The 24,830-nt window shown below is 37.8% G+C and overlaps 3 protein-coding genes and 1 long non-coding RNA gene across 8 annotated transcripts; 2 read left to right on the top strand and 2 right to left on the bottom strand.

Annotated features, from left to right (window-relative positions):
- Window position 1: 1 nt before the first annotated feature.
- LOC131779706 (uncharacterized) lies at window positions 2-4,527 on the bottom strand. 4 transcript variants are annotated; one of them, XM_059096283.2, is made up of 4 exons: window positions 4,373-4,527; window positions 4,175-4,269; window positions 2,749-2,858; window positions 3-2,465 (listed from the first exon to the last, which is right to left on the bottom strand). In XM_059096283.2, the coding sequence occupies exon 4, from the start codon at window positions 2,452-2,454 to the stop codon at window positions 421-423; it is 2,034 nt and encodes a 677-aa protein (XP_058952266.2). In that variant the 5' UTR covers window positions 2,455-2,465; window positions 2,749-2,858; window positions 4,175-4,269; window positions 4,373-4,527; the 3' UTR covers window positions 3-420. The 4 variants fall into 4 exon arrangements, with proteins under 4 accessions (XP_066018026.1, XP_058952267.2, XP_058952266.2 ...); XM_066161929.1 differs by lacking the exon at window positions 4,175-4,269 and having other exon boundaries at window positions 2-2,465; window positions 4,373-4,405; XM_059096284.2 differs by lacking the exons at window positions 4,175-4,269; window positions 4,373-4,527 and adding an exon at window positions 3,102-3,136 and having other exon boundaries at window positions 2-2,465.
- On the top strand, window positions 3,218-6,084 carry LOC131779723 (uncharacterized). Of its 2 annotated transcripts, none has more exons than XR_010716275.1 (4): window positions 3,218-3,314; window positions 4,992-5,126; window positions 5,286-5,355; window positions 5,951-6,084. It is a non-coding gene; the product is annotated as an uncharacterized lncRNA (long non-coding RNA). The 2 variants fall into 2 exon arrangements; XR_009339802.2 differs by lacking the exon at window positions 3,218-3,314 and adding an exon at window positions 4,564-4,674.
- A 1,806-nt stretch (window positions 6,085-7,890) lies between these two features.
- Window positions 7,891-13,901, bottom strand: LOC131779713 (protein FAM47E). The gene is made up of 13 exons (XM_059096295.2): window positions 13,834-13,901; window positions 13,362-13,518; window positions 12,515-12,618; window positions 11,867-11,978; window positions 10,922-10,996; window positions 10,746-10,802; window positions 10,275-10,306; window positions 10,057-10,177; window positions 9,593-9,646; window positions 9,418-9,486; window positions 9,115-9,243; window positions 8,637-8,798; window positions 7,891-8,391 (listed from the first exon to the last, which is right to left on the bottom strand). Exons 1-13 carry the CDS (start codon window positions 13,899-13,901, stop codon window positions 8,179-8,181), a joined length of 1,353 nt encoding a protein of 450 aa, XP_058952278.2. The 3' UTR covers window positions 7,891-8,178.
- A 2,187-nt stretch (window positions 13,902-16,088) lies between these two features.
- Window positions 16,089-23,977, top strand: LOC131779704 (uncharacterized). Its single transcript, XM_059096280.2, has 5 exons — window positions 16,089-17,820; window positions 19,863-20,138; window positions 20,698-21,030; window positions 21,377-21,514; window positions 22,630-23,977. Exons 1-5 carry the CDS (start codon window positions 16,146-16,148, stop codon window positions 23,478-23,480), a joined length of 3,273 nt encoding a protein of 1,090 aa, XP_058952263.2. The 5' UTR covers window positions 16,089-16,145; the 3' UTR covers window positions 23,481-23,977.
- Window positions 23,978-24,830: the final 853 nt, after the last annotated feature.

The raw sequence follows: 24,830 nt of genomic DNA, 5'->3' as shown, positions 1-24,830 counted from the left end.
TCCGGTTTTATTGTTACTAGATAGCAAATGAATGTATCATTAATTGTTGCAATTAAAATTCCATAATTGACATTACTTGAACTTTATATATTTAGACGAAATAGGTCTTTAGTACTTTTTAATAAAAAGTGAAACAGTTTGCAGGTTTTTAAAAACTTGATCTAAATCTTTGAAGATTTTTCTTTTTAGGACCGCTAGGGTCGGTTGTTTATGCCAAAATGACGATTACTGTAATCATACCTGTCAACTAGTTTGAGCAAGCAGAATACCACTTATAAATTAACTGAAACTGATCTTAAATCGTTTTCATTCGGCGCCTTTGTTCAGGTTATCCTGTTACGGAGGTTGTGATATCTTCCCTATAAAAAAAAGAAAGGCTAGACATTTCTCCATCAGAGTAAAAAGGATAACGAGGAGAATTTATGTGCTTGAAGCAGTGAGATAAATGTTGAGAGCCAAAATGTTTCCTTTGGGGACATTTTTCAGATTGAATTCCTTGTTACATTTGGGACACTTAGCACCTGACAAATTGCCAGTGAACTTTTTGACCGGTGAATCTTGCTGGCATCTGGGACAATTCACGGTGTAATCATCTCGCTGAAGACTCGGCAAAGTTTCCATCAGCCATTTGGCACGCTTGGATCCAAGTTCCTTGAAAGAGGTTTTTTCTTTTTCGTTCAGATCTTCTACTTCCCAGTGAACATCATAAAACTTAAATCCAAGAACGTCTGCGTTCTGCACTTTAAAAAAGCCGTTGTCTGCCCAGTCGGATCCCTTGGAATTCAACAGTCGCAAATATTCACTGTTGAAACTGGTTAAAACCACTGCATGGCCAAACCCTTTGGGATTTTCAGGACGGGCTGTTATATCGATCACCCTTTTTGTTAAAATACCTTTTCCGTTAGTTTCGAAGAACTTATAAAACCTACCCCACTCATTGAGGGTAAGCCCAAATGTTGCAACCACCGGTCGGCTTGAAGCGACTGCTTCCATGGCACCCTTGAGGTCAATTTGCTTGTAACGCAAACGGTACTTGTTGCACATTTTTTCGAGCACTGTTTTGATAACGGCAGCTTCTTTTCCAAAATGGCCGATCATTTCATTTTTCAATTCTTCGAAATCTGGGATTTTGCCCTGGCGGCCATGAATTCGCTTCATAGTCAAATGAAGCACTGTAGCTGATGCATGTGCAAAGCAGGTCTGTCCTTCTTGCTTTGCTTGTGCTTCATAATCTCTTACTGACTGGTTTATGTACACATCGAGGTCAACGTCTGCAAGCAAATCGGATAACGCCTCCTGAGAACAGACGACCTTTCGAGCAAGGTCGCAAGCTTCTCGTAGGTGGTCGGGATGATTAACCTGCAGGAACAAACGTGTTTCATTGTTCTTAACCTCAATGGACCAATCACGTTTAACAAACATGGTGCGTGGTATCGACTGCGTGGTTGCGATTGAGCTCAGTGAGAACAGGAACTTTGCACCTTGGTCCCAGTCTGTCTTCATCTCACTATACAGTTGTCTGGGCTGAATCACTGTGGATTTAGTGACAAAGCAGCCAACTACGGTCACACCTGCGTTCTCTAATCTTGTGGCCGCTTTCTTTATTCTCGCAAAGTCATTAGCTCCTCCATCGGTGGGAACTCCGTCTGATAAGACAAACAGTAGCTTTTTGTGACTTTGAAACGTAGACGCGTTTTTTTCAAAACACTCAGTCGCCCTACCGACTGCTTGATGCATGGGAGCGTCGCCATAGATGTAGGGCTCTACTCTCTGTAATAATTCTCGGCTCCTTTCTTTAGAGAGTTCTCCTTCATCGATGTATCCATGTAATACATCTGAAGCTTGTTTAACATTGAAGATGCGAGGTTTGAAACTGACCAACAACGGTTGGGCCTTTGTCAGTGCTCCTTGGATGTCTTCCTCTGTCGCTTCTCGTATGGATGACCACACACTTGCACACGCGTGTTCGGCTCCGGTTAAAAGCTGTGCCTCTAAGGCTCCTCCAGGAAAAACTCGGCATTTTGGTGGTAGACACGTTTGGACAAATGTTTTTGGAAAAACTTCGTCCGACTCAGCTTTTTCCAGAAACAAGCAAGCCTTGTGTTGTGTAAATACTCCTTGGACGACCTCCCTCCTTGCCCATTTGCGGATGTATTTTGCACCGGCTCCCTCCAGTATTCGGTAAATCTTCTCTATCTGATCATCTGTGGCTTTCTGATCACATTTGGAAGACTGAAGACACGTTAAGATGTCTAATAACTGGTCGCCACCTCTAGCTCCAAAGGCCAAAGCAAATACAGAGTTATCAGGAGAAACGTCGTGTTTGATCAGGTTGTCAATAACTTCAAATATCGAAAGAGCCCACGGTCCTCCATCTTCATCAACACCGCTTCCCACGTTATCACGCATGGAATGGGAGACGTCGAGAAGGATTCCAATCAATGCTTTGGCCATGCTTCCTCGGTCTAAATTGATCGAAGAATCAGATTTTTAAGGAAAAGTGAAATGTAAAAGAGCGTGATAAATGAACTAGAATACCAAGTTCCTGCCTTATCATACTTATACCTTATTCGTTCTTAATTTCGCGGGTCTTAAATCTCTTTTTTTTCGCGATTGTAAAACAAATGCGAGATTTAAGACCCGCGAATAAAAATGCTCTCGAAATTTCAGTAACTGCCAAACTTTAATCCACGATAGAAAACTCAAATCACAGGAAAAAATGATTAACATGTAATAATATCAACATACCTGTATACGGAATATGTATCGAGAGATAAACAAATTATCAACTGGTCTAACTGGTAAATTCTATCTTGAATCTTCTGTTCTGAAATAACGATGATTTGCAAAGATTTCACCTGTGGAGTAGAGAATCTAGAATGAATCGCCAGATTTGTACAAACTCCTTAGATGGTCTTTCATGCAGTCGTCAAAAGTTCAGAATTTTTTAAAATTAAAATGAAGTGCGAAAGAAATGAATCGCGAATTTTAATGCCCTCTTTTCATATTTACACATTTAAGTCGCGAAAATAAAACCTCGGAAATACTGTCTCGCCAAAATCGCGAAATTAAGCGCCAATAACGTACTCGTTTCTACTCACCAGGATTTAGAGGAAGATTCTGCACGGTGCATTTACCATTGGGAAGCGAAACAATGGGGAAATTGGAAACCGAAAACACTCTCCCCATTTTTCCACTGCCATTAAAATCAAAGATGGCGGCCATAATTTTCTTTAAGAAAATACTGAGCATTCGCTCGCGAAAATTACGCCTGCTCTGTAGACTGACGATCATACAGCCTTGAAAACAATAGGGTAAGCTTAGACTTGTCAGCGGGGAACCCCCTACTTCGTTTCCGAGAATTTAGTCGCACAATAATACTTCCTGTTTTTCTGAGAATTCACACAATGGAAAGCGAGCAAAATTTAAAAAGAAAATATTTCTTTAATTTAAAAGCATATCAGTATCCACCAAGTGGACAAGATATATGTCACGACATGATTCCATATAATTATGAAACATATAGTAATCAAAAATTATTTTCATCACATGGTACGTAGTATAGAGTTGGTTTTCTTGCGAGACAAGTTTCGCAAGTTTCGACAAGTTTCGAGACTGGTCTCGCACCGCTAATTCTCATAGTACTCGAAACCATAGGACCAGGGAGAACCGAACACACTTTCATCATGCCTCATCCAGGGTTCAAAATAATTTTCAGCTTTTAGCGTGAATTTGTAGGTTTTTGTCAAAGCTTTTTTTTTCCCAGCTGCCAATAATAAATTTCAGCATCAGAATCTTTATTTTGATCAACATGCTTTGTTGCGGCAACCCTTTTCTAACAAAGCGTAGTGAATGGCTCAATTTTTCAGTTTTCGGTCAAGAGTGAGATATATAACTTAGTCTAGACAAATTGCCGCGCTTCTCCATTCACAGCCAAATTTCGAAACTTTATACTCGCTTACGTTTCCGAAAAGCCTTTAAAACATTTGTTGGCTGCTTTATCGCCCGATATGAAATGTTCACCACACCATGGCAGCGACTTTAACTTCAGTTGGGCGATAAATAAGCATAGTATTTTCTATAAAATACTAGTTCTTCGGTGAAATATCGCTGGCAAGTGTGCAAAAAGTTCCGGCTGCCCTGATATTAGATTGTGTAAAAGCTAAAAACATACCTAGACGTTAATGGAGATCGTTACAGAATCTTTTCTTTCCTGAGCAGCGTTAAGGGATTGTTCGAAGCAATCAAACACTGTCGTGGCCACCGGGACTGAAAAGTAAACTCTTTGTAACTGTCTGACAGATGATTGGTGAATGAATCTGACAGGTATCTAACACTTGTCATGGAGAGTTTCCTATTTGGCTTAACTTACTCTTGAAATAACATTCATGAAGGAGGTAGCATCCGAAGACTGTTGTATGACAGCGAGACAAGCTGAATAGCTGGAGATGAAGAGACGGGTTTAATGTACTGCCTCGCCTGAAATTATTTTCCAAGTGTTTATATTTTCATGGTTTCACGTGGCCCGAACACGTAGACAGACTGGGTCGAGTGCCCAATGAGCGCGACTCGTGCTCAGGGTTTTTCCTTCAATGAAATTCATGATAGAGGACAAGTAGGAAAGATTGCGAGGAAAGCATTTGACTCTATTGGTCTCGTCTCTCTCTCTTACATGTACTGGACAATATCTTTAATACATTTTTCCATTTATATGTTAACTCATTTGTGTATGAACTCTTTTGTGATGTCTTATTAAAGATTGTCCAAGTTAAATATTTTAAGGAGTCAGTTCGAGCATACGCTATCTGTGCATTTCGTTTGATTTTAAACGAGAAGCTCGGAACTTCAAAAAACTGCAACACAAATATCTGGGATATTGTGCCAGATATCGTAATGGTTTTGTAACTAGGCGAGGTTTTTACACTCCTAAAACCTGTAAAGATTGAATTTAGAAAACTCCTTTGATATATATATATATATTTTAATTTAAGGTATGGAGCTGCAGCCGGTGTTGCTCAACTCCTCACCTGCAATGCATTCAAAGGGGGGCAAGGAATGGACCGAGCTGCTTATACTCAGTTGACCTCAGATGATACTTTAAATCCTGCTGAGTTGCCGTAGTTTTGGTATGTATAACGGACTTGCTTACAATAATGGACTTCTGAACTTTTACTCTGAGGCCTGAAAAATAAGTTGGTTCCATTTTGTCACATTTATTTTTTTCGGTCTTTTTATCTTTTTAAATTATTAATTAATAACCAGCTGGTTTTGTTTCAATAATTTAGCCCCAAATGCACCGGTGAATTTAAGCAGTCTGAATGTCCCACAAAATATTATTGCTTTTGTGAAAAGCAGGTATGGTAGCTATGATTAAATTAGAACATTCTTGAATTTGACAAGAGTTTTTCCTCTGTTTATTCCACATAATTTCTATCAAGTTTTTTGAGGTTGAGTTCTGTATTTTCTCCATTAAATGCCACACTAATGGCCTCCATCAGGTGGAGAGGATAGAGACAATTTTTTGCCATACAGTGTGGCTCCTTTAAATAAGTACTATTTTCAATAAAAAGAATGCTTCATTTATGGGAAGATTATAATTTGGAAAAAAAAATAACAAGACTGTACAGCTACAATTCAAGGATTACCTTGAATTGTAGCTGTACTATTTATATCAACATAGTGATTACTGGAACTTATAACATATTAATTACTGTCTAGGACATAATTTGTGGTTATTATTAATTAAAATATATTTACCATGGCCAATTCAAGAAAGGCAATGCTGAAGCATTGATCAGCTTTTAAGTAGTTGTAGAAAAGTGTGAAGTGAAGGGAGGACATCCTCAGATTTTTAAGGAAAAATAAATGAGAATTTAGTGTTATGTCAATTATGATACCCTCCAGCTGATAAGTTTGTCATTTCTCCTCATGTGCTCTTTGTATGATACAGGCCCGTGTCCTCCTTGTCCAAAGACTGTCTTTGCATCCTGTCACTGTGGATCTCAGGCACCAGTGGTTAGATGTTGCAGTGCTAAATCTTGGTCGTGTGGAAAGCCTTGTGGAAAGTTATTTTCTTGTGGCCAGCACAGCTGTGAGTCTTCATCCCATGCTGGTAAGAAAACAGTTTGTTACCCTAGTACATAGCATGCTCTCTTCTTTATTCTGTAAATTTGGAACTGTGAAGTTACAGAATTGATTTCAATTGACTATAAACCTGTTGTAACTTGCTGTTACAAGTTTTTCCTCCTCACATTGTAGGTGACTGACCACCAGTCTAAATATACTGAACTTTGCAGGTTAGGATGCTGCTCTTAATATGTATACTTTCTGATAACTTCTTACTGAGGTTGTTGTTTTCATTAATGTTTATCAGATTGTGCCCAAACTGATTTTGTCAGATTTTGTCCATGAATGAAAATATAAAAATCTGAGTTAAATGGAAACCCAAATGTATTTGCATGTTTTGATGGTTACTACCAGTATCAGAGGACTACCTACTTTTAGTCAAAATATATTATTAATAGTCAATTACATACATTGCCTGTCATTGTGTGACCTTAGGAAAGTCAGTGCCCTTAAATTCCCATATGTTTCTAGTCACCAGAGACATCTTCAAACTGCTACGATTTCTCCCCTCTCTTTGAATTGCGATTTAACATTGGGATGAAATATTTCTCACTATATTGTAACAGAAAATTATATCTCTTACAATCATCCTCAGTTCTTCTGCATGGCTTAAAGAAAATGAAAGGACTACTGTGTAGGCTATAATCAAGTGATAATTTGAAATTTTGTCAGTATGTTTTTCTTTGTCATTATGACTTATCAACTTGAGTTTATATTGTTGTTGCCATTTTTAGGAGTTGCTTTGGAAAGCATGAGGTGTGTTTTCTTACATTTCCATTTAGATGTTTTGGTGTTCTTAAAATTAATGAATTAAGCAACTTCTGAATTATACAGCTCGTATTTTCACAGCCTCCACCTAATTGTCCCTGTCAAGTTTGTTTCCTTTGACTTGTAATAAACTTCTTAAAAGTTTCTGTATCATTTAGTTTCTGTATCATTTATTTAACCTGTCTTAACCTTGTGGCTGTCAGCGTCTTTGTGGAAACCACTGCTGTCAACTGAAATATCATGTTGTCACTGATGTGGTTGATAATCAGCAGGTAGACTTGTACTCAGATATTTTCAACAATGTGTCTCCCTTGGTTCAAGCTGGTCATGGTTTCATGGGAACAGAAACTGTGAAGTGATGACATGGCAATCTAAGTGAGCCTGAACCCCAGGATAACTATATGGTAGGTAAAGGTGAAGTCTGCACTTGAGCCAAGCAATCCATCATACCAGATCTTATCCAGGTTTCAATAGCATGAAGCAACTAGGATGGAAGGAGCAGTACTACTCCCTCCCTGAATGGGATGCCAGTCCATTTCAAGGCACCTCCCCCCCCCCCCCCCAACAATTCGGTGGTATCCATTTTTACTCCCAACTGGAGAGAGGCACTGTGAGAGAAAAGTGCTTTGCCTAAGAACACAACACAATGACCCAACTGGGTTTGGAACCCTGACATCTTGACCTGATAACCAGTGCAGTTACCATTAGACATTGTGTCTCCCACAATAACTATAATTTACCATCTTATTATTAACCCAGGAGGAACTGGAGTGGTTTGAGAGGAAACAGCGAGGGAAGAAACAGCGTCCAAGGAAGCAAAAGGAAGAAATAATTGAACAATCATGATTCCAGCGTTACTAGTTTACTGTTGTCATGTTCTGGGGGTAGTAGCATTGATGGCTGGACTCCTTCTTACTGCCATGGTCTAATTAAATTTAACAGGTACACTTGGATGGTGTACTATATCATAAGCCTGAGATTTTAAATAAGATAAAAATAATAATAATTCAGGTAAACTATTCTTTCTTGGAACAATTTTTGAACACTTTATTACAAAAAAGTACATAGTATTATTTTTAATATCAAATATATAGTGTACTTTATAAAGTATTTACAAAGATAATGTATTTACATTTGTTCCATTTAAGGTGTTTCTCGAAAAGAATAAATTGATTTTAAAGAGAAACTGTACAGACTTGTATGATTGCACTTATGTTGACCTTACTTCTAACTTGTAAATTCAGATCTACTACGTCCTCTGACATTATTAAAAAACCTACCCACTCAATATACATATTCATTTGAACCAAATTGTGATTTGGCAATGCTAACAGCACGTGATTTCTTTCTACCATCTTGTGTTGTTTCCTCTGAGTCAGTTTTGTTGGGTTCTTGGTGTTCAGCTACCACTTCAAGAAATTCGGGTACTCTAGTGTTCTTTTTGTCTATAAAATCTTTGAATGCTTTAGCTCCATGCATGGTGGAAAGCACATTATCCTGTGGAGTTAGATAGAAGTTCATTTAACACACTTGTGTAGGTGCAACCTCTTTCCCAGTGTATCTCTCTCACATACTTCTATGGTAATGAAGGAGAATGACCTAGCAGTGGAAGGGTGGGGAGAGAAGGAAACTTGTACCAAGGGGGTAAGCAATTGTCAAAAGGAAGGAGATTGGGTGAAGCAATATAGAGAGTTAATGTTGTTTTGTTGTGTTGGTGTTTATAGTTGATGCCACAGTCTTACCAACTTCTGGCTTTTCTTCTTGGACTCAGACAGTGTTTTGTCCTGCTGTGCTTTTGGATCTTGTAATGGTTCGCCACTGGCACGAGCTTTCCATGTTGAGGGGCTCAGGTACCATGCTCCATATTTTACCTTCACCCAGCTTGGAGTGTACTTGGTTTTGGCCTATAAACAAATTTCACGCAGCACCTCATCAATGATATTCTTTCTTTCAAAAACTTTCATATAAGAAGTTTGTGTGTTTTAAAACTCAATGTGAAGCTTAGAAAAATCATGAGCACTTTGATTTGAATTTTAAATATCACCAGCTGTACTAATAAATCAATCACAACTAGGAAAACTGGAAACCTTCAACACAATTAAGGAAAGGATAAAAAAAAATTCAAGGAAGGGAAAAGTTTTTTAGTTCCACAGAAGGAACACATACATCTCTTTCATTACATTTTCTGCCACAATTGGCTTAAGCGGTCTTGCACTTTACCTTTTCCTTTTCAGTTTCTGGCACTTGTCTTGTTTCACTTGGCTTTGGTAATGGAGATCCAGTGTTCATTCTTAACTCAGGTGGAACATTTGTCAGTTCAACAACATGGATAGGCACTGACAGTGCTGGCTGCAAACAAGATAATTGATGAGAATTTAATGGGAAAAAAAATTCTGTTCTGAATACAATAAACCCTGGTCTACACTGGCTTAATTAGATTTAAAGTTGAAAAGTATTGTGACCGGAAAACATCGTTTATCATATCACTGACTCTTGCTAGGAAGGATTGAAATAGACACTAACCTTTGTTTCATATCCACTGGCAAATAAACTCATCACTGTTGACTCTTCTATATTGTTGCTTTGACCACCCTTAAAAATTATGAAAAAGAAAGAAAATTGAGGTATTCAAAGTCCAGAATATCTAAATTACCTTCAGTTCATAGTTTTTTAAATTACTTATTAAAATAAAACTCACTAAGCCAGCCACCCATTCACAAAATTCCTTGGTTACTTCTTGTATCCTTGCATCCTGAAAAAGAAAGTACATGCAGTCTTGAGTCCTCTCATATACTGCAGTCCTATATGCACTTATTTCATTGATTCAGAGAGCAGTGAGTATCAAAAGTGATCCTGGATAATTGCTTTGGTTTCGCTTTACTTTGGTCTGTGGTTTGATCAGGAAACTTCAACCAACCAAATGCAAAACTGGAACCAACCCAACATAGTCACTTGCATTTTCTTGCACTTAAAACAGATTGCCTGTGTTAACTTTGAGATCTCATTGGTTGATAATGATGTTAACTTTTGGTCTGGTTTGTTGTTGTGATTATTTTTTTTGTTTTTTTCCTGGTTTGGATTTTTCAACAGTAAGGTGAAAACTGCACTAAAAGATGTTATGACTTAACCAGCAAAGCAGTTTTTGAATATCAAAATATTTACCGATGTTGGAGACTCTGCCTTGCGCCTACTGGCTCTTTTGCTCTCTTCTTTTTGTACATCTTCTTGTTTAGGGAGCCATTTGTATGTGAGTTTGGACTGATCCTTCTCAGACTCAGAGTTGCTGTAAATATGTCAAACAAACTTATGTCAAGATATCAATTAAAAATTGCAATGAGTACATTATTAGAAAAAACTGTGTTGTTGTACAAAAGCCTCACCTTACTTTCCCAGACCCTCCACTCTTCACAGACTGAAAAAGAAAAAGAAATGCTAAACATGAAAATTAGAAGGACTTGTTTTATGACTGCCCTCCATGTTTAAGCACTTCCTTCTCCCAAATATTTTTTAAAATGCAAATTATCTATTAGGTATTACAGTCAACACAAATTCAGGAGACGTGTAGTAATAGTAGTAGTAGTGTCTTTCTATTGCAGGTTTCCCTGCCTAGAAGAAGGTCTTGGAGGCTGCCTTCCTTTGAGAAGCGGACTTCACTCAGGGCCACTATTTTTAACATTTAGCCTGGGCATTTTTGTGAGGTGGGGAGTAGATTCAGAATACTACTCAGTCAGATGCAACCAACTGACTGAACAGTGTTAAGAATCTAATTCCCAGCTTAGATCTCATCTGTCATTTTTCAAAATGTTCGCCAAAGAAAATTTTTAGCCTGCATTTTTCATGTAACTTTTTACCTGCAGTTCATCTTGATCTCCAGCTCCTTTGGCTTCCTCAGAATCCTCATCACTTTCCTGTGAAAAGGAAACATTTGAATCTTGACAGTCTTTCTAAATTTTTGGTTTTGTAAGAATAATAATTTTAAGTTGTTATAAAGTTATGAAAGAGATTAATGTGCAAACTGTATCTTTACCTGCATCTCTTCATCTCCAGTTTCACTGTCAATGTTCATCTCTGGATCTAGAATCTCAACAACATCTTCAAACACCTAGATCAACACAGAGAGAAATAAGTGAAGAGTTATATCATAGAGTTTGGTGCTATCAATTTTTACATCATCTTCGCACCCCACCAAGTTAATTACAACATTGAATAGATTATCTTCAACCTATGTTATCCAGACCTAGATTATCAAGGTTTTGTCAATTATCTGGACTAGCTTTTCTGGTCCCAATTATCTAGTACAAAAGTTTATATTTATTTCTCTATTTCTTTACCAAGCTTAAAACTTACCATCTCTCTTATTCTGATTACAAAACATGACGCTATAGACATTGCTGATCCTACCAGTATGCAGGATCAGCAATATATAATTATGAACTTCATATATGGCCTTGCTGACCACAGAGGCTCTGTGGCTCAGTGGTAGAGCATCTGAGCACGGAATCTGAAGGTTTGAGGTTTGATTCCTCACAGGGACTCAGAATTTTTTTCTTTGTCCCTCACTCATGATGAGACAGAAAACATCTTAGTTTCTCCATTTATATTCATATTTTCAATTATCCAGAATCTCAACTATTAAGCCCAGTCTTGGTCCAAAAGTCTGGATAATTGAGGTTCAACTGTGTTAGTCTTGACTTCCAGAAAAGCCATACAAATGCAGTGGTTCCAAATTTCTCATTCTTTGAACTTTTGCAGTTCTCTAAGCTGCAACCACCTTGGTCACCATGGTCAGTAAGAAAACATTTCAGCTACTAAACTTACAGTAAGACATACATTTTGGCAACCCGAGTTTGACAGTAATGTAGCAAGTTTATGATGTTATGTCTCCATTGGCAACAAAACAATCAGCACTTGTAACCCTTTAAGCAGCAATGAGTATAATTAATTATGCAACATTTAAGTTAAACAAGCTTACATCAGGAGGTAAAGACTCTTCTAAATGAGGAAAAAGAGCCAAAGGATGCTGTGTCAAGTTAAACTCGATGTCCTCCACCCTACCTCTTCTTTGTTGTTGAAGGGGAAGTGACCTGACAGATACCATAAAGAACAAACTTTGGCAAAATTTTTCCCACATGATTCAAATGGATCAGAAAGTTTGGCTAAACTAGATTATGTAAGGTAATTTAGTGTTAACAACTGGGTTGAAAACGTAAATTAGCCACCATAAAGGATAAAAAAGCTGACGTTTCGAGCGTTAGCCCTTCATCAATCGCTCTGACGAAGGGCTAACGCTCGAAACATCAGCTTTTTTACCCTTCACGGTGGCTAATTTACGTTTTCAACCCAGTTGTTAACACTAAATTACCTGCTATACTCTCCCACCGACGCAGCACCACAGTTTCTTTAGAAACTTACCCCTTTATAGATTATGTAAGGTCTTACCCAGTTTGCAGATACAGTGGTGTCAGCAGCCACTAATTCTTACCTATTTAAAGTTAGTCAATTACTTTCTCTAATAAAACTTGTACTGCACCAGCACAGATTACATCAAGGGATGCAAGGAAACAAAGGTGAAATGTGTAACAACTTGTAAAAACCGTCAATTGATAAACATACTATGTACCTTGAAAAACAGGCTTCATTCTTTGTAAATCTCACTCTGTCCTTCATATATTCATTTATTGTTTCATCAGATCCAGTTATGTTTGGTCCTAACCCAGTATTAGTCTGAAAGAAAAGACATGTAAGAAAAGTGGAATTACTTTTTTCCAAGGCTGTTATATATATCACCAAATTGACCCTTTCTATCTTTGACTCCCATCACCTCAATATCAGTTCTCTTCACTGTCTGCTTAACTTTTCTCACAATTTAAGCTCTGAGAATTGGTATCAATTAAAGCAAATAATAACCCTAATAGTTGATAATGTTCTCTTTTTTTTCATCACCTTTCTGCTCCATTATGAACTGTTTTTGTCAAGAGAAATTTAATGTTGATCACTCCAAATAAATTATCCTCATACAATGTTAAATTTCAAAGGAAAATAATTCCTGTCACAAAACAGAAAACAACTACATGTGCACATCTAGAAATAACTATCATACAAAGCAAACATTTCTGAGGAGTTACCTTAAATTATCCATCATCACTCAATAAAAGAGATTGTTAACCCTTCACACTCTAGCATCAGTATGAATATTCTCTATACTGTTCTTTGTACATTTCCTGACAAGGATAATTTGTTCAACAACGTAGATCGAGTTTCTTTAACTGCTGATCATTTCCTTCATTCTGGTGATCTTAATGTTTGATTCAGGGTAGATATTGTGAGGAGAAATTAGATGCTGGTCACTCTTAGGGGTCCAAGGTTTAATGCCCTACAAGCAGTTTTCTATTACTTATCACTAAATAATTAATAACTTATAATCCGATGATAATTCGTTACTAGTACGTCTACGCACTCAGTCTCACCTTCTTAATATAATTATAATTAGCTTCAGGGGGAAGACCATCCCTAAAGTCATCGCTTCCCTTCTCTAAAAACGTCCAAGACGTGCCGATCAGCGTTTCTGAATTTCCTCTGAGCTTTCTTGGCTTTATATACTTTGTCTCTAATCTTTCTTTATACCTGTGTGTAATAAAATTACAGATAGTTTAATCAATTCGATTGGTACAACAAAGTCATCCATGTATATCATTGAAGACACAAAAAGAAAAGATTTAACTTTCAATCTAACTATTTCTTTTATCAAGCAGTACAGAGCAAAGCATATTTCTCCACAAATTCTCCGTGATTTGTTCGCCATAACAGCAACAAAGCTGATCTGATGGAATAAATATGGCTTTCTCAGTGAATGATTCCTCACTTAATATGCCATTAACTTCATTTTCAACAGCCTCTTATACTTTTTATTGCATTTGGACAGTATAAAGGCTTACTTACCATGGTTTAAGTCTCTTTTTCCCGTCTGTTTTGGTTTCTACTAATAGGAGGTCATACTTGTGCGCCATATTGGAACACAATGAAAAGATTACGTTTCCGTGGTTACTTAGGTAGTCGGACTTAGTCTCCCTAGCGAACGCTGAGGGCTCTGGGAAATTAGAACGTTACAACGTCGAAGTACTGGAGCTTCGAAACATCACAGAACGATCTAATGAAAACTCAATTTTTTTTAAGATAAAAAAGATTCTCTTTTAATTTACTTCTGATTGAACTCGTGACATTGCGGAATTTTCTACATATTTTCGATTTATTAACAGCATGTTCTTTGGCTTATCCTTTTTTGCTTCTAAGCTCAATCAAATGAAAATAATTCCAATTAAACTACTGGTACTCAAGAAGCAAAATATACGGCTTTGAACAACAACGGCTCGTTACGAATTCTTCGTTTTCAGCAAAATTCAGGGCTCGATCACGGCCTTGTAAGGTTAAACTTGTATCCTGGGGTTTGTTTTCGTCTTTAGTACACACCGTCTCGCTTTATATGGTGGCCTTGCAAAATTTTGAAATAATCTATCTACAGTTTAAAGAATGCTTTTTTAGTCTGTCTGTAATTGATTGAGTAATTCTACCCCGAAGTTCAAATAAAATGCTTTTTTGTCTTAAGGTTAGAAAACGAGTATCATATTTGCTTTTCATGTCAACAGTTATTAATGGAGCGACCATGAAAACTAAATAAAGTCAGTGATAAGATGAAAATGAAATGTCCATAAAACTGCGTGAGAAGCACGTTCAACGCTGGTAAAACGGCAGGCATTGGAACACCTATTTGCTCAATCACTAGCATAACCGGATCTCTCCGCCGCGGGTGACCCATGAAATCTCCTTCCCGGAATCAAAGGATGTTAATGAAAAAGCTACAGATATAAATATTCATCAGCTTTTTGTGCGGTACTGATATTTTTTTCCTTTACGTCAAAAAGAAAATGGTTAACAAAATCACCCTAAAAGAAAGGTCAAATCTTTTTTAATCTGAGCGTAAACTAAACTGAGAAAAGAAAAAACATTAAAACTTCTTATTTTCGCGTGAAATCACAGCCGACATTGTTGAGAGCATGATCTGTTATTTGTGACTTTTTATATTGTATATTTTGGCATAATATGCATAACAGAATAATAAAACGGGTATTTCTAAGTTGTTTTGGGATTGCGATGAGAGAGTTCTCTTGTCTATTCAATCGTTTATTTTCTTTCATTTCATGATTGCGCAAATTTTTACCACGCACAGAAAGATGATTCTGTCGAATTGCCTCATAGCGTTTCTTCGCCTCAAAGAAGATTTAACTTAAGTTGGGCGATGGAGTAAATTTTGTCCTTTTCGTTGTTAAGAAGTCGAGCGACGGGAATAAAACCTGCTAGATCAGCGTTTTGGTTCTTTCGACCAATTTAGTGGGTGTGAATATCATCAGGTTTCAAAAGCCACTCGGAAATAATAATTTTAAGTGTGAGGGAACATCCTTCATAATCTGTGAAATATCGCCAGTTAAGGAAAATGAATTCGGCCAGTTAGTTATAGGATCATCTAAGGGCAACGCACTGCATACTCATAAAACGCACTGAAATTATTAAAACAGAGTCGAGTCGAAAACAAACGACACATTCTGTTTATCTACGAATAAAATTTTTGTCGTGTTTTGGAAGGATTTACAAATTGGTGTTTTAAAGCGGCCTTGCACCTGTCATTTTTATTGACGCTTTTTAGGAGTGCCCAAAAGCTATTAATTGAACTGTCGAATTAAATTGTCTCCAATCTAATGGAATATTCCTCTATCGCCAATCTCTTACCATATTTGTATTTGACACCAACCTTCATTAAACTCTGATCTCTGCATGAGCAAGGCAATTAACATTTTGGGGAAAAAACATCCTCGGGTGACAGGTAATTTAAGATATTTTCGTTTGCGCGAGAGGTTGGGCAATTTAATTTTAGATTAAATTCAATGATACTAATGTTCCATGTTCCGTGGGGTCAGAATCCTGATCTAACGACAATACAATAAAAACTTGTGGTAGATTCATAAAGATTGATAATAAAGCTTTACCAAGAGAAATTCTGTTAAAAAGGTCCGCTCTTTAATTGTATGCTTAAATTAAACCACCGGCCCGTCAAATTTGACAGTCAATAGAGACTTGCCAATCACTCACTCATCGCTTTCAATTAAGGAAAATTTTAGGGGATTTGTTGTCGATGCGGAACGGTGAAAATCGCTTCCTGTATTCGACTGGACTCTAAATCGATTGGATTGCCTTGGAGGATGTTTAGTTTTGCTACGAAAAATTCCATGATTGCTTCCAAGATGCATGACTTCTACATGCTCGTCGCATTTTTCGGATACATCATTGTTTTTTCCCAGTTTAGTTGTACTACGGTTATTGGTGGGTCGCAAAATCTCTGCCCAAATATCACAAGGTGCTCATGCTCGTACACACATCGTATAGTTAGTGGGAAACCGCCATCGACATATGTGAACGCAATATGCAGTTTTAGAGAAGGCAGCAAGTTGACGGACATTCCCCAAAAACTACCACCAAAACTTGGAAAATTTATAATGGATTCCCAAAATGTTGGTGTACTAAAACATGCCTCGTTGAGAAATTACCCGTTCTTGTATGAGTTATACCTGAAGGACAATAACATCAGGTCCATTGAGCCGGGATCTTTCCATCATCAGAAAGATCTTGAACTACTGTGGCTTCAAGATAACAAACTCATTAACATAAGTCGTGAAACTTTTGAGGGATTGAAAACCCTGAACGAACTTCGTTTGGATCATAACAAGCTACAGAGGATTTTCCAGGGAACATTTTCATACACACCACTCTTGAGGAAGCTTGATCTTCGGAATAACACAATAAGAGTGCTCGAGGAAGGTGCATTTGACGAATTGGATTATTTAGAAAATATTTTGTTAAGTTTCAACTCTCTGACAACTATTAACAAAGGCGTTTTTGGAAATTTAATGTCCTTAAAGACTCTGGAGCTGGCTTCGAATGGATTAAAGACAATTGATGGAAATGCGTTCGATTGCGCTCCGTTAGTCAATAAACTAGTGTTGAATGGAAACAAGCTCGATAAAATTCCCGCGAAAGTTATAGCGAACCTTAAGTTTCTAGAGTTTCTTTATGTCAACAACAATCCACTAGAGTTAATAGAAGCAGATGCTTTCAAAGGGCTACGACGCCTGACCACAATTGAATTAAGTCATTGCAAAATTTCTTCGATTCAAAATGGGTCTTTTGATGACCTCGGACACCTTGAAGCGGTCCATGTACGTAATAACCCTTTAAACTGCAATTGTCACTTGAGATGGCTTCCGACATGGTTGTCAAGGAGACCAGGGTTGACATTTGATGGCGCCATTTGTCACAAGCCAAATGACATTTCCGGAACTGGTTTGACCTCGGCAAACCTTACATCCTTTGTTTGCTCATGCGCAGCGTGTAAAATGGATGCAAATTGCAGCGGGGAACCAGTCAATTGTTCCTGCCCAGACAACTGGGCGGGGTCATCCTGTAGTGATACCTGTCAGTCAGACAGCGGGGCTGTCGGTACGTGTCAAAACTTTGGCGGGAAATGTTTTTGCGGAAGAAACATAACTACCAAGCCGTTGTCAAGAGCCATTTGTTCATTCAACATAACCTCAGCAAAGTGCAGCGAAGATGGCGAATTAAAAAAAAATGGGTCTCGTTTAGAGTGTAAATGTAACAAAGGATATGAAGGGAATGGAAGTCACTGCACTGACATAAATGAGTGTAACACAGGGAAACATTTCTGTCTAGAACCTTCAGTATGCATCAATACGCAAGGATCACACCGCTGTGAATGCCAGGAGGGGTTTACAGAGGTAGTTCAGGGAGTGTGCATAGACGTAAATGAATGTTTGAGGCAAGAACCATGTCATGTCAACGCTACATGCTACAACAGTCTAGGTATGTGGTCAATTTAGTGGACAACTTCATTTTACCATTCAAGTCACTAGGTGATTGAGTGTCAATGTGAATGAAGTGAATGAGTCAAAATGACGTCCGTACTTGCTTGTTACAAGTAATCCAGGATTGCCCTAAGTTTTTTTTTCACTTCATTCTGTGATGGCCTAGAAGACTTGCGCCAAGTTTTCAACCAATCAGGTACAAAATAACTAGTAACGAATTCCGAATTGGTTGCTGGCATTTTTCCCGCGCTTAGTTCAGTTTTCTTTACGTTGGGTTCTCATTGGCTCCCTGTAATATTTTCTTAATTCTGATTGCCCTTCTGATTGGCTGACGTGAAAGCCTTGGCTAAGGTTTTAGGACACTGGATCGACAAATGCTTTTATTGTTGAAAGAAACGAAACGAAAACTATTTCAGTGATTATTTATTCCTAAAGGCCTAAAACTCCGACGGGAGTCGTTTAAGATGAGAAAATTAAAAAGTTTTCCTAAGTTGCCGCTCAAAAAGGAATTAATCATGATTATTACCGGTTTAAAAACTCAGCTCGACAACGTAGGAGCACAGTGACTGCAAATGAATACAATTTTATGATCAGATAAGGAAAATGCAATTCTTATTAAAATGTAAATCACTCTATTACGATTGTTACCTTGCAAACATCTCCTTCATCGAAAGGTGCTAAATACATAAATGTCACTATTTTTTATTTGAAGGAATTGACAGCTGTGAACACATACAGTTTTGCCCGAAGTGCGAAGAAATATGCGCCGGAATATTGTTCTTGATATTTACTTTTGCGTTTCTCGTTTCATGGCTATTGCGCAAATTTTCACTTTGATATCCGTAGTATCCGAGCTACGTTCTCACCAAGAAAGAGAAAAAAAATATTTAGACAATCTCAAAGATAGATCTTAGATTTTTTTCCCTTCCCGGGATTGATTTGCAGGAGAAATGATCAAAAAAGGAGAAATTGAGTAAAATTTACAGCAATCAATCTTTTTTTTTTTAAAATAAACATTATGGCTCGGTCCATACATTAAACCAAAAATGTCCGTATTACATGGACTATGCTCAACTTATTATAATGGAGGGTGTGTCGAAACAAATTAATTTTCATCAGGTTTATTGGTTTTATAGTTGGTTCCTTTATTTGACAAGTTTTTACCAGGCTGTCACTGGTTTTCAGAGGCAAAAACAATTCCACACTACAATTTTATTGACGTTTTTATTAAAATTTTCTATCAAACCGACGGCTTGATCTAACATTGCGAAATGAAGGTGAACAACTGATTTTAATGAAGAAAGCAGATATTACCTTTTCTTTCTTTGGTACTCGAATAGTACAAAAATTGATCTATTATGGTTTTGTTGATTGTGCGAGTGAGCAAGGTTTTAAGAGGTTGAAAGGCACACTACGTGACAGCTTGTTTCAAAATTACAATCCTTGGTTCAGAGGCTGTGCTGGAAAACAATATGAATCAAAGCTACATGACATTCCAAATAGCATATACATCACATTTTACTTTGGTGCGATATTGAACAGAAAAACCTCACCACATCCCAAAGCATCCACGAGTACTTAAAATTCCAAGTTAATCTTTTTATTGATTCTCTCCAGGCTGTTAATCATAAATCCGTGTCAACTTGATGAAACATGGAATCGTTTGATGTCGTAGAAACCCTTTTTGTATGAAATGATCGATCGCAACAAATACAATTCTCTAGGTTTTACCACTTTTCACCCGAAAAACGTTTCTGGACAGCTTCAAATTTTGAAATTAAGTTTCGTCTCTAGATCGCTTAGCCCAGCTCATTTCGGCGAAAACACTGAACAACATTTACCTTGCATAAAACGGCTCAGAATAACAGCTGAGGTGAAGAATATGAATCAAGGAGGTATCATAATACTTGCGTTTGTGGTTGTTAATGATTTTATAGACTTGCTCGCTTGCTCCACCAACAGAATATATTTATAATTACCTTATGGATTTAATTAGTTTGAGAAAATTATCTTTAACTACCTTTTTTCATTTGCGTAAAGGTTCATATACCTGCATATGCCACGCGGGCTTCGTTGGGGATTCCTGTATGCCAGAACCAGAAAAGCCGACAGATCTCAAAATAACAGTCATTTCTAGTACAGAGGCTTCCGTGTCATGGACTGCTGTGGATATTTCTAAAACAAAGCTAATTAAAGTGGAATATAAACGATTTGGGATTCGTGGCGAGGACTGGGAGGTTATAAACCTGCAACCAAACGAAACAAGAGCAACTTTGAGAGAGCTGACACCTCATGCAAACTATTTGGTTCGTGTAGGTATGACGGTCTTGTTGATTTAGAACACTCAGCCTCCATTACCACTCGATTAGGCAATCTGTAAGTACTAAAGAACCATAAAATCTTCATTATTTAGTGTTCAAAGTATGGCAGAACTTTCCGAGCCCACATTGTATTTATCAGCCACGATCGAATATTCAACAAGTGAACGTCCTTTGAAGTTTTTTAAAATCGCCGTCGACAACAAACGAAAACAAACGAACCACAACAACAGAAGTTTGGTGACAGTTTTTAATGAGAATGTCTCTGATGTTTCGTTAATTACTAGGATCTGAAAGCGTGTGTGAGGTCAATATGCACTGTTTGATGATTTCCCTCACTCCTGTCACTTTTCTACTGTACAGATTGATAGACCTGCTGGGGCGTATGTATATCGATTAGTCCTGAGATTTTAAGTGTTGTGATCCCTGCGATAATTTTAATTTCATATAGTTAATAATTCTTTAGGGAAATAGTCACTGTGATAATGGTGATGATGATGATGATGGTAATGGCAATAATGCTGATGACGATTTCTGTCTTTTTTGTTTTTGTCTAGGTGCTATTTCTTTTTTTAACACAAGCAATTACAGCGAGAAGAACCTATTCACAACTCTCGTAGCGAACACCCGGGGAACACATCCGACAACAGACTCCCACTCCGACGGAGGTTTTCAAAACAGCTTGGTGATCGTTGTGGCGCTCGCAGTGAGTTTATTTGTGCTAATAATCATCGCAGTGTTACTCGTCTACTTAATGCGAAGGAAGAAGAAGCCCAAAAAGGGGAGCAATCCACAATATGTCCCTGGACTGGAGGACTTGATTGAGATGAGAACCCGTACTCAGAGTGGTGGAGCTGATCACAGAGGAAACAGAGATCATTTGGAGTTAGGTAAAGCAATCAATCCGTTGGTATCTGGTGGAATTCGAAGAGCCTTCTTATTCATGCGACTCGTAACCATATTTGTTTATTGAAAGAACGTGGTTACATCGAAAAGGACTGTAACTTATAAATGTTTATTTGGAAGCATCAGTATGGCCGAATTTTATTTCATATAAACACTTGCATTGTCTGATGTTAGACGACGAGCCAAACTCATTGATTAGAGCTTCATAGTGGCAACGCAAACATAAACGCATAATGGACCTATTTAATGACTCAATCATAAATCTTTCTTTTTTTAATAATAGTTCTATTCCGACCTAAATTATGTCTTTCATATTTTGTTACTCCTCAGGCGGTAATCTGCATTCGTTCTTAAGCGGTACAGTCGATCACACTGATGAATGGGAAATTGAGCGAGACCGTCTTCTAACTGGTCAAAAACTCGGAGAAGGCCAGTTTGGTTTGGTGTTGGAGGGTACACTTATGACTGGTGAGTACATGGAGTGAAAGTCCATTTAGTGTCGTAAGCCTAAAACAAAGTTTTTACAGCTTCTGGTAGAAACGATAAAAAAAAAATGTCACAAGTGGTGTGAAGTATCAAGTCAAAAACTATTTTACTGATTTTTTTATATTTAATACTTATTTAATACCTAAATTCAAACTCTAGAGTTATTTGCATGGGTTATGCTATCGCAATGAGTCTTCTGATTGTGACTGTTTTTCTAACTTTCATCAGTAGACGTGCTAAGTTTGTCTACTGACGCTGCCTCGCGCTTACACTAACGTTCTTGTGTTTGGCGGTGGCCGTCAAAGATTAATTGTTTGACTGGAAGCATTAAGCCCCTTTGTTGTTTATTTGTTAGCTTTTTGTAAAATTGTTTGGGTTCTCGCTCTGGCAACAAATGTTTAATGATTTCTAAATGACTTGGCAGGTAAGCCCAGACGCGCCTACCAATAGTGAATATAAAAGCACCCAACTCATAGTATGACTTTGGAAACTAATTTCGATTTTGGACAAGCCTAACACATAAGAGATTACGGTTCGATTTTAGACACTTGTGTCCGATTTTGGTCACTGGTGTCCAATTTTAGACACAAGCGTCCGATTTTTGGACACCAGTGTCCGATTTTTTTCACTAATGTCCGATTTTAGACATAATTGTCCGATTTTAAGTGCTAGAGTGCTACTTTGGATGATAGTGACGATTTTGGACACTTGTGCCCAATTATCCAGTATTATACACTAGAGACCAATTTTGGATGATAGTGTCCGATTATCCGCTTGTAGAAACTCGTGTCTAATTTTACACACTAGTGTCCAATTTTGGACAGTAATATCTGAATTCGGACACTAAGGTGCCTTTGTGAACGCTATTAGCTTAGCAGTAGAAGGTTAGTTCTGATGTCGAACCGCACTGTTTTATTTATTGATGCTACTGGACCCTGTAGAGATGACTGCACAGCAAAAACTGATGGGGGAAATATTAATTTTAATTTTTTCCCCGACTTAGGTTGGGATAGTTGGAGTGTGCCTCAGACACACTGTGTTTGTGATTTGCTGTTGAAAATAAGTTTGAGGTCTTAATTTTTCCTTTACTGTTACAGATGACGGCCCCATAAAGGTTGCAGTGAAAACCATTAAAGAACACGCTGATCACTTTGATTACAAGGATCTACTCCTGGAAATGGATATGATGAAAGAGATTGGACAACACCCACATGTCGTCAGCCTAATTGGCACATGCACCACACCAGGACCGCTGTACATAATAACCGAGTATGTTTCAGGTGGAAACTTACTTGATTACCTGCGTTCCAGCCGTCCAGCGGATGAGACCTACGTGAATATCATCTCCACGCTGAGTTCACGTGATCTTCTTAAGATTGCGTTGGACTGTGCTCGAGGAATGAATCACATTGCTCTGAAGAAATTTGTCCATCGAGATCTTGCCGCTAGAAATGTTCTCCTCACCGCTGAACATGAAGCGAAAGTGGCAGACTTTGGACTTGCGCGTGATGTTTATGGCGATGGGCAGTACGTTAAGACTGGAGTGGGGCGTGTCCCTATAAAATGGATGGCCCCCGAATCCATTCAAGATCAGATCTACACTACCCGTTCGGATGTCTGGTCTTTTGGGGTCCTCCTATGGGAGATTGTTACCATCGGGGCTTCCCCGTATCCCTGTGTTCCGGTGAATCTTCTCCTAACGAAACTCCTATGCGGCTATCGTATGTCTAAGCCAGCTCACTGCTCTGACGAACTCTACGGATTGATGAAAACTTGCTGGCGCTTGGATCCCGAAGAAAGACCGACATTCCCCGAAATTTGCGGCACCTTGTCGGAGATGCTGTCCGAATCGGCGAGGTCTTACGTCAATATCACTGTCAGTGAGGAACAAATGGGGTCTGGGGTAGAGTTTAGCGACGACACCAATGAGCAGACGACCTCTGTTTAATTTCTGTTTCATCAAATTTTTTTTGCGCGTGAGTTTAGTGATGCCGCTACTAAGCAGACGACCCCTCAGATTTTCTTGTGCGCGAAAGTTGGATGTTAAAAACATAAGCGAAAGTGTTATTAATGTATAAGATTAATGTAAAATAACACTTGCATTGTTGCATACTTTAGAAACCTATAGTAACAGTTCGGCGAGCTTTCGTTTTCTTATTTAATTTACCTTACTCGCCCTTGTTCCAAATTCCTGTCCCAGATTTTGTTTGCGAAGTATGGAGCATTTGTTGTGCATTTGTGAATAGCTGAAACCAAGAGATTATAATATCTTGCTGTATAACATGAATATTTAATTCGATTTAAAAATAATTTGATTTTAAACGATGAAAGTCCAGAGCCTCTAGAAACGGAAAATACGCATAAAGAGACAAACTTGAATCATGGATCTTACTAATACACGTGCGTTAGATGTGCCATGGCAATAAAACAAGTATTTATCATCAATCAATAGTTTTAGTTTTTTATTTACCTAAACGGCGATCTCGATGGGTTTCGACTTAGTGTCCCGTTCATGGGCTTCTAGCTGGTCTTATAGAAAAAAAATTGCTAAAATAAAATAAAGAACAGTACAACAGTCTGAGGAGAAAGATGTGAAAGACTCCACCTCGCGCGAAGCAAAGTCGAGGAGTGGAAGGCTCCTGTGTGCTCTTTCATATATATGCTCCCCTCAACGTCTAAAGACCTATCTTATTGTTTTTCCATATTTACACAGTTTACCTTTCGGCTTTCATCGTGTTCAATAAACTAAAATTATGTATTATTTATACATATCATTACATGTTCCATTGGTAAATTTTGATAATCAAAGCATGATACCCGGTAAACCCATTAAGACATCATCTGTTTTTCAAAAACATTCTGAAGTACTGCAAACTGTGTTCACCTCTCTAAAAGTCTTTTTGAAAAACATTAATTTGAAAAATGTTTAAAACGAAGCATAAGATGTGATTGTCGTTTTCTGAACAAACTTGTCACAAACCAAAACTTGCAAGTCACTCAACTTCTTCCTGTTTTCCCTTCACAGGCCTGTGACCTTTGAATCTTCTCGTTCAAAGTCATTGCGCTTTGTCAGCGGATCAGTTCGAAAATGTTTTACCGAAATTCCTCATGAATTTCTTTATGTAATTTTAGAATGTTTTCTTCTTAATAAGAATTTTTAATTGACATGCCAAATAACATCTACATTTGAGTTTTTTTTAACACTATCGATAAATGTGAGTTTTTAGCTTCTCTCCGTTATTTTTTAAAACTTCGTTATCATATAATGGATTGTTTCAGTCTGGAATTGAAAATTGAC

The sequence above is a fragment of the Pocillopora verrucosa genome, chromosome 14, assembly GCF_036669915.1.
Source record: "Pocillopora verrucosa isolate sample1 chromosome 14, ASM3666991v2, whole genome shotgun sequence".
Taxonomy (NCBI): domain Eukaryota; kingdom Metazoa; phylum Cnidaria; class Anthozoa; order Scleractinia; family Pocilloporidae; genus Pocillopora; species Pocillopora verrucosa.
This window is presented reverse-complemented; position numbering and strand designations above follow the sequence as displayed.

Excerpts from the sequence above, each read along its gene's own strand:
- LOC131779706 (XM_059096283.2), bottom strand. The coding sequence starts at position 2,454 with ATGGCCAAAGCATTGATTGGAATCCTTCTCGACGTCTCCCATTCCATG.
- LOC131779713 (XM_059096295.2), bottom strand. The coding sequence starts at position 13,901 with ATGGCGCACAAGTATGACCTCCTATTAGTAGAAACCAAAACAGACGGG. Across the intron at positions 10,803-10,921 it reads CTGGAGATGAAGAGATGCAG|GAAAGTGATGAGGATTCTGA; the intron begins GTAAAGATACAG and ends TCCTTTTCACAG. Across the intron at positions 8,392-8,636 it reads AGAAGAAAAGCCAGAAGTTG|GATAATGTGCTTTCCACCAT; the intron begins GTAAGACTGTGG and ends CTAACTCCACAG.
- LOC131779704 (XM_059096280.2), top strand. The coding sequence starts at position 16,146 with ATGTTTAGTTTTGCTACGAAAAATTCCATGATTGCTTCCAAGATGCAT. Across the intron at positions 17,821-19,862 it reads TACATGCTACAACAGTCTAG|GTTCATATACCTGCATATGC; the intron begins GTATGTGGTCAA and ends ATTTGCGTAAAG. Across the intron at positions 21,031-21,376 it reads CAGAGATCATTTGGAGTTAG|GCGGTAATCTGCATTCGTTC; the intron begins GTAAAGCAATCA and ends GTTACTCCTCAG.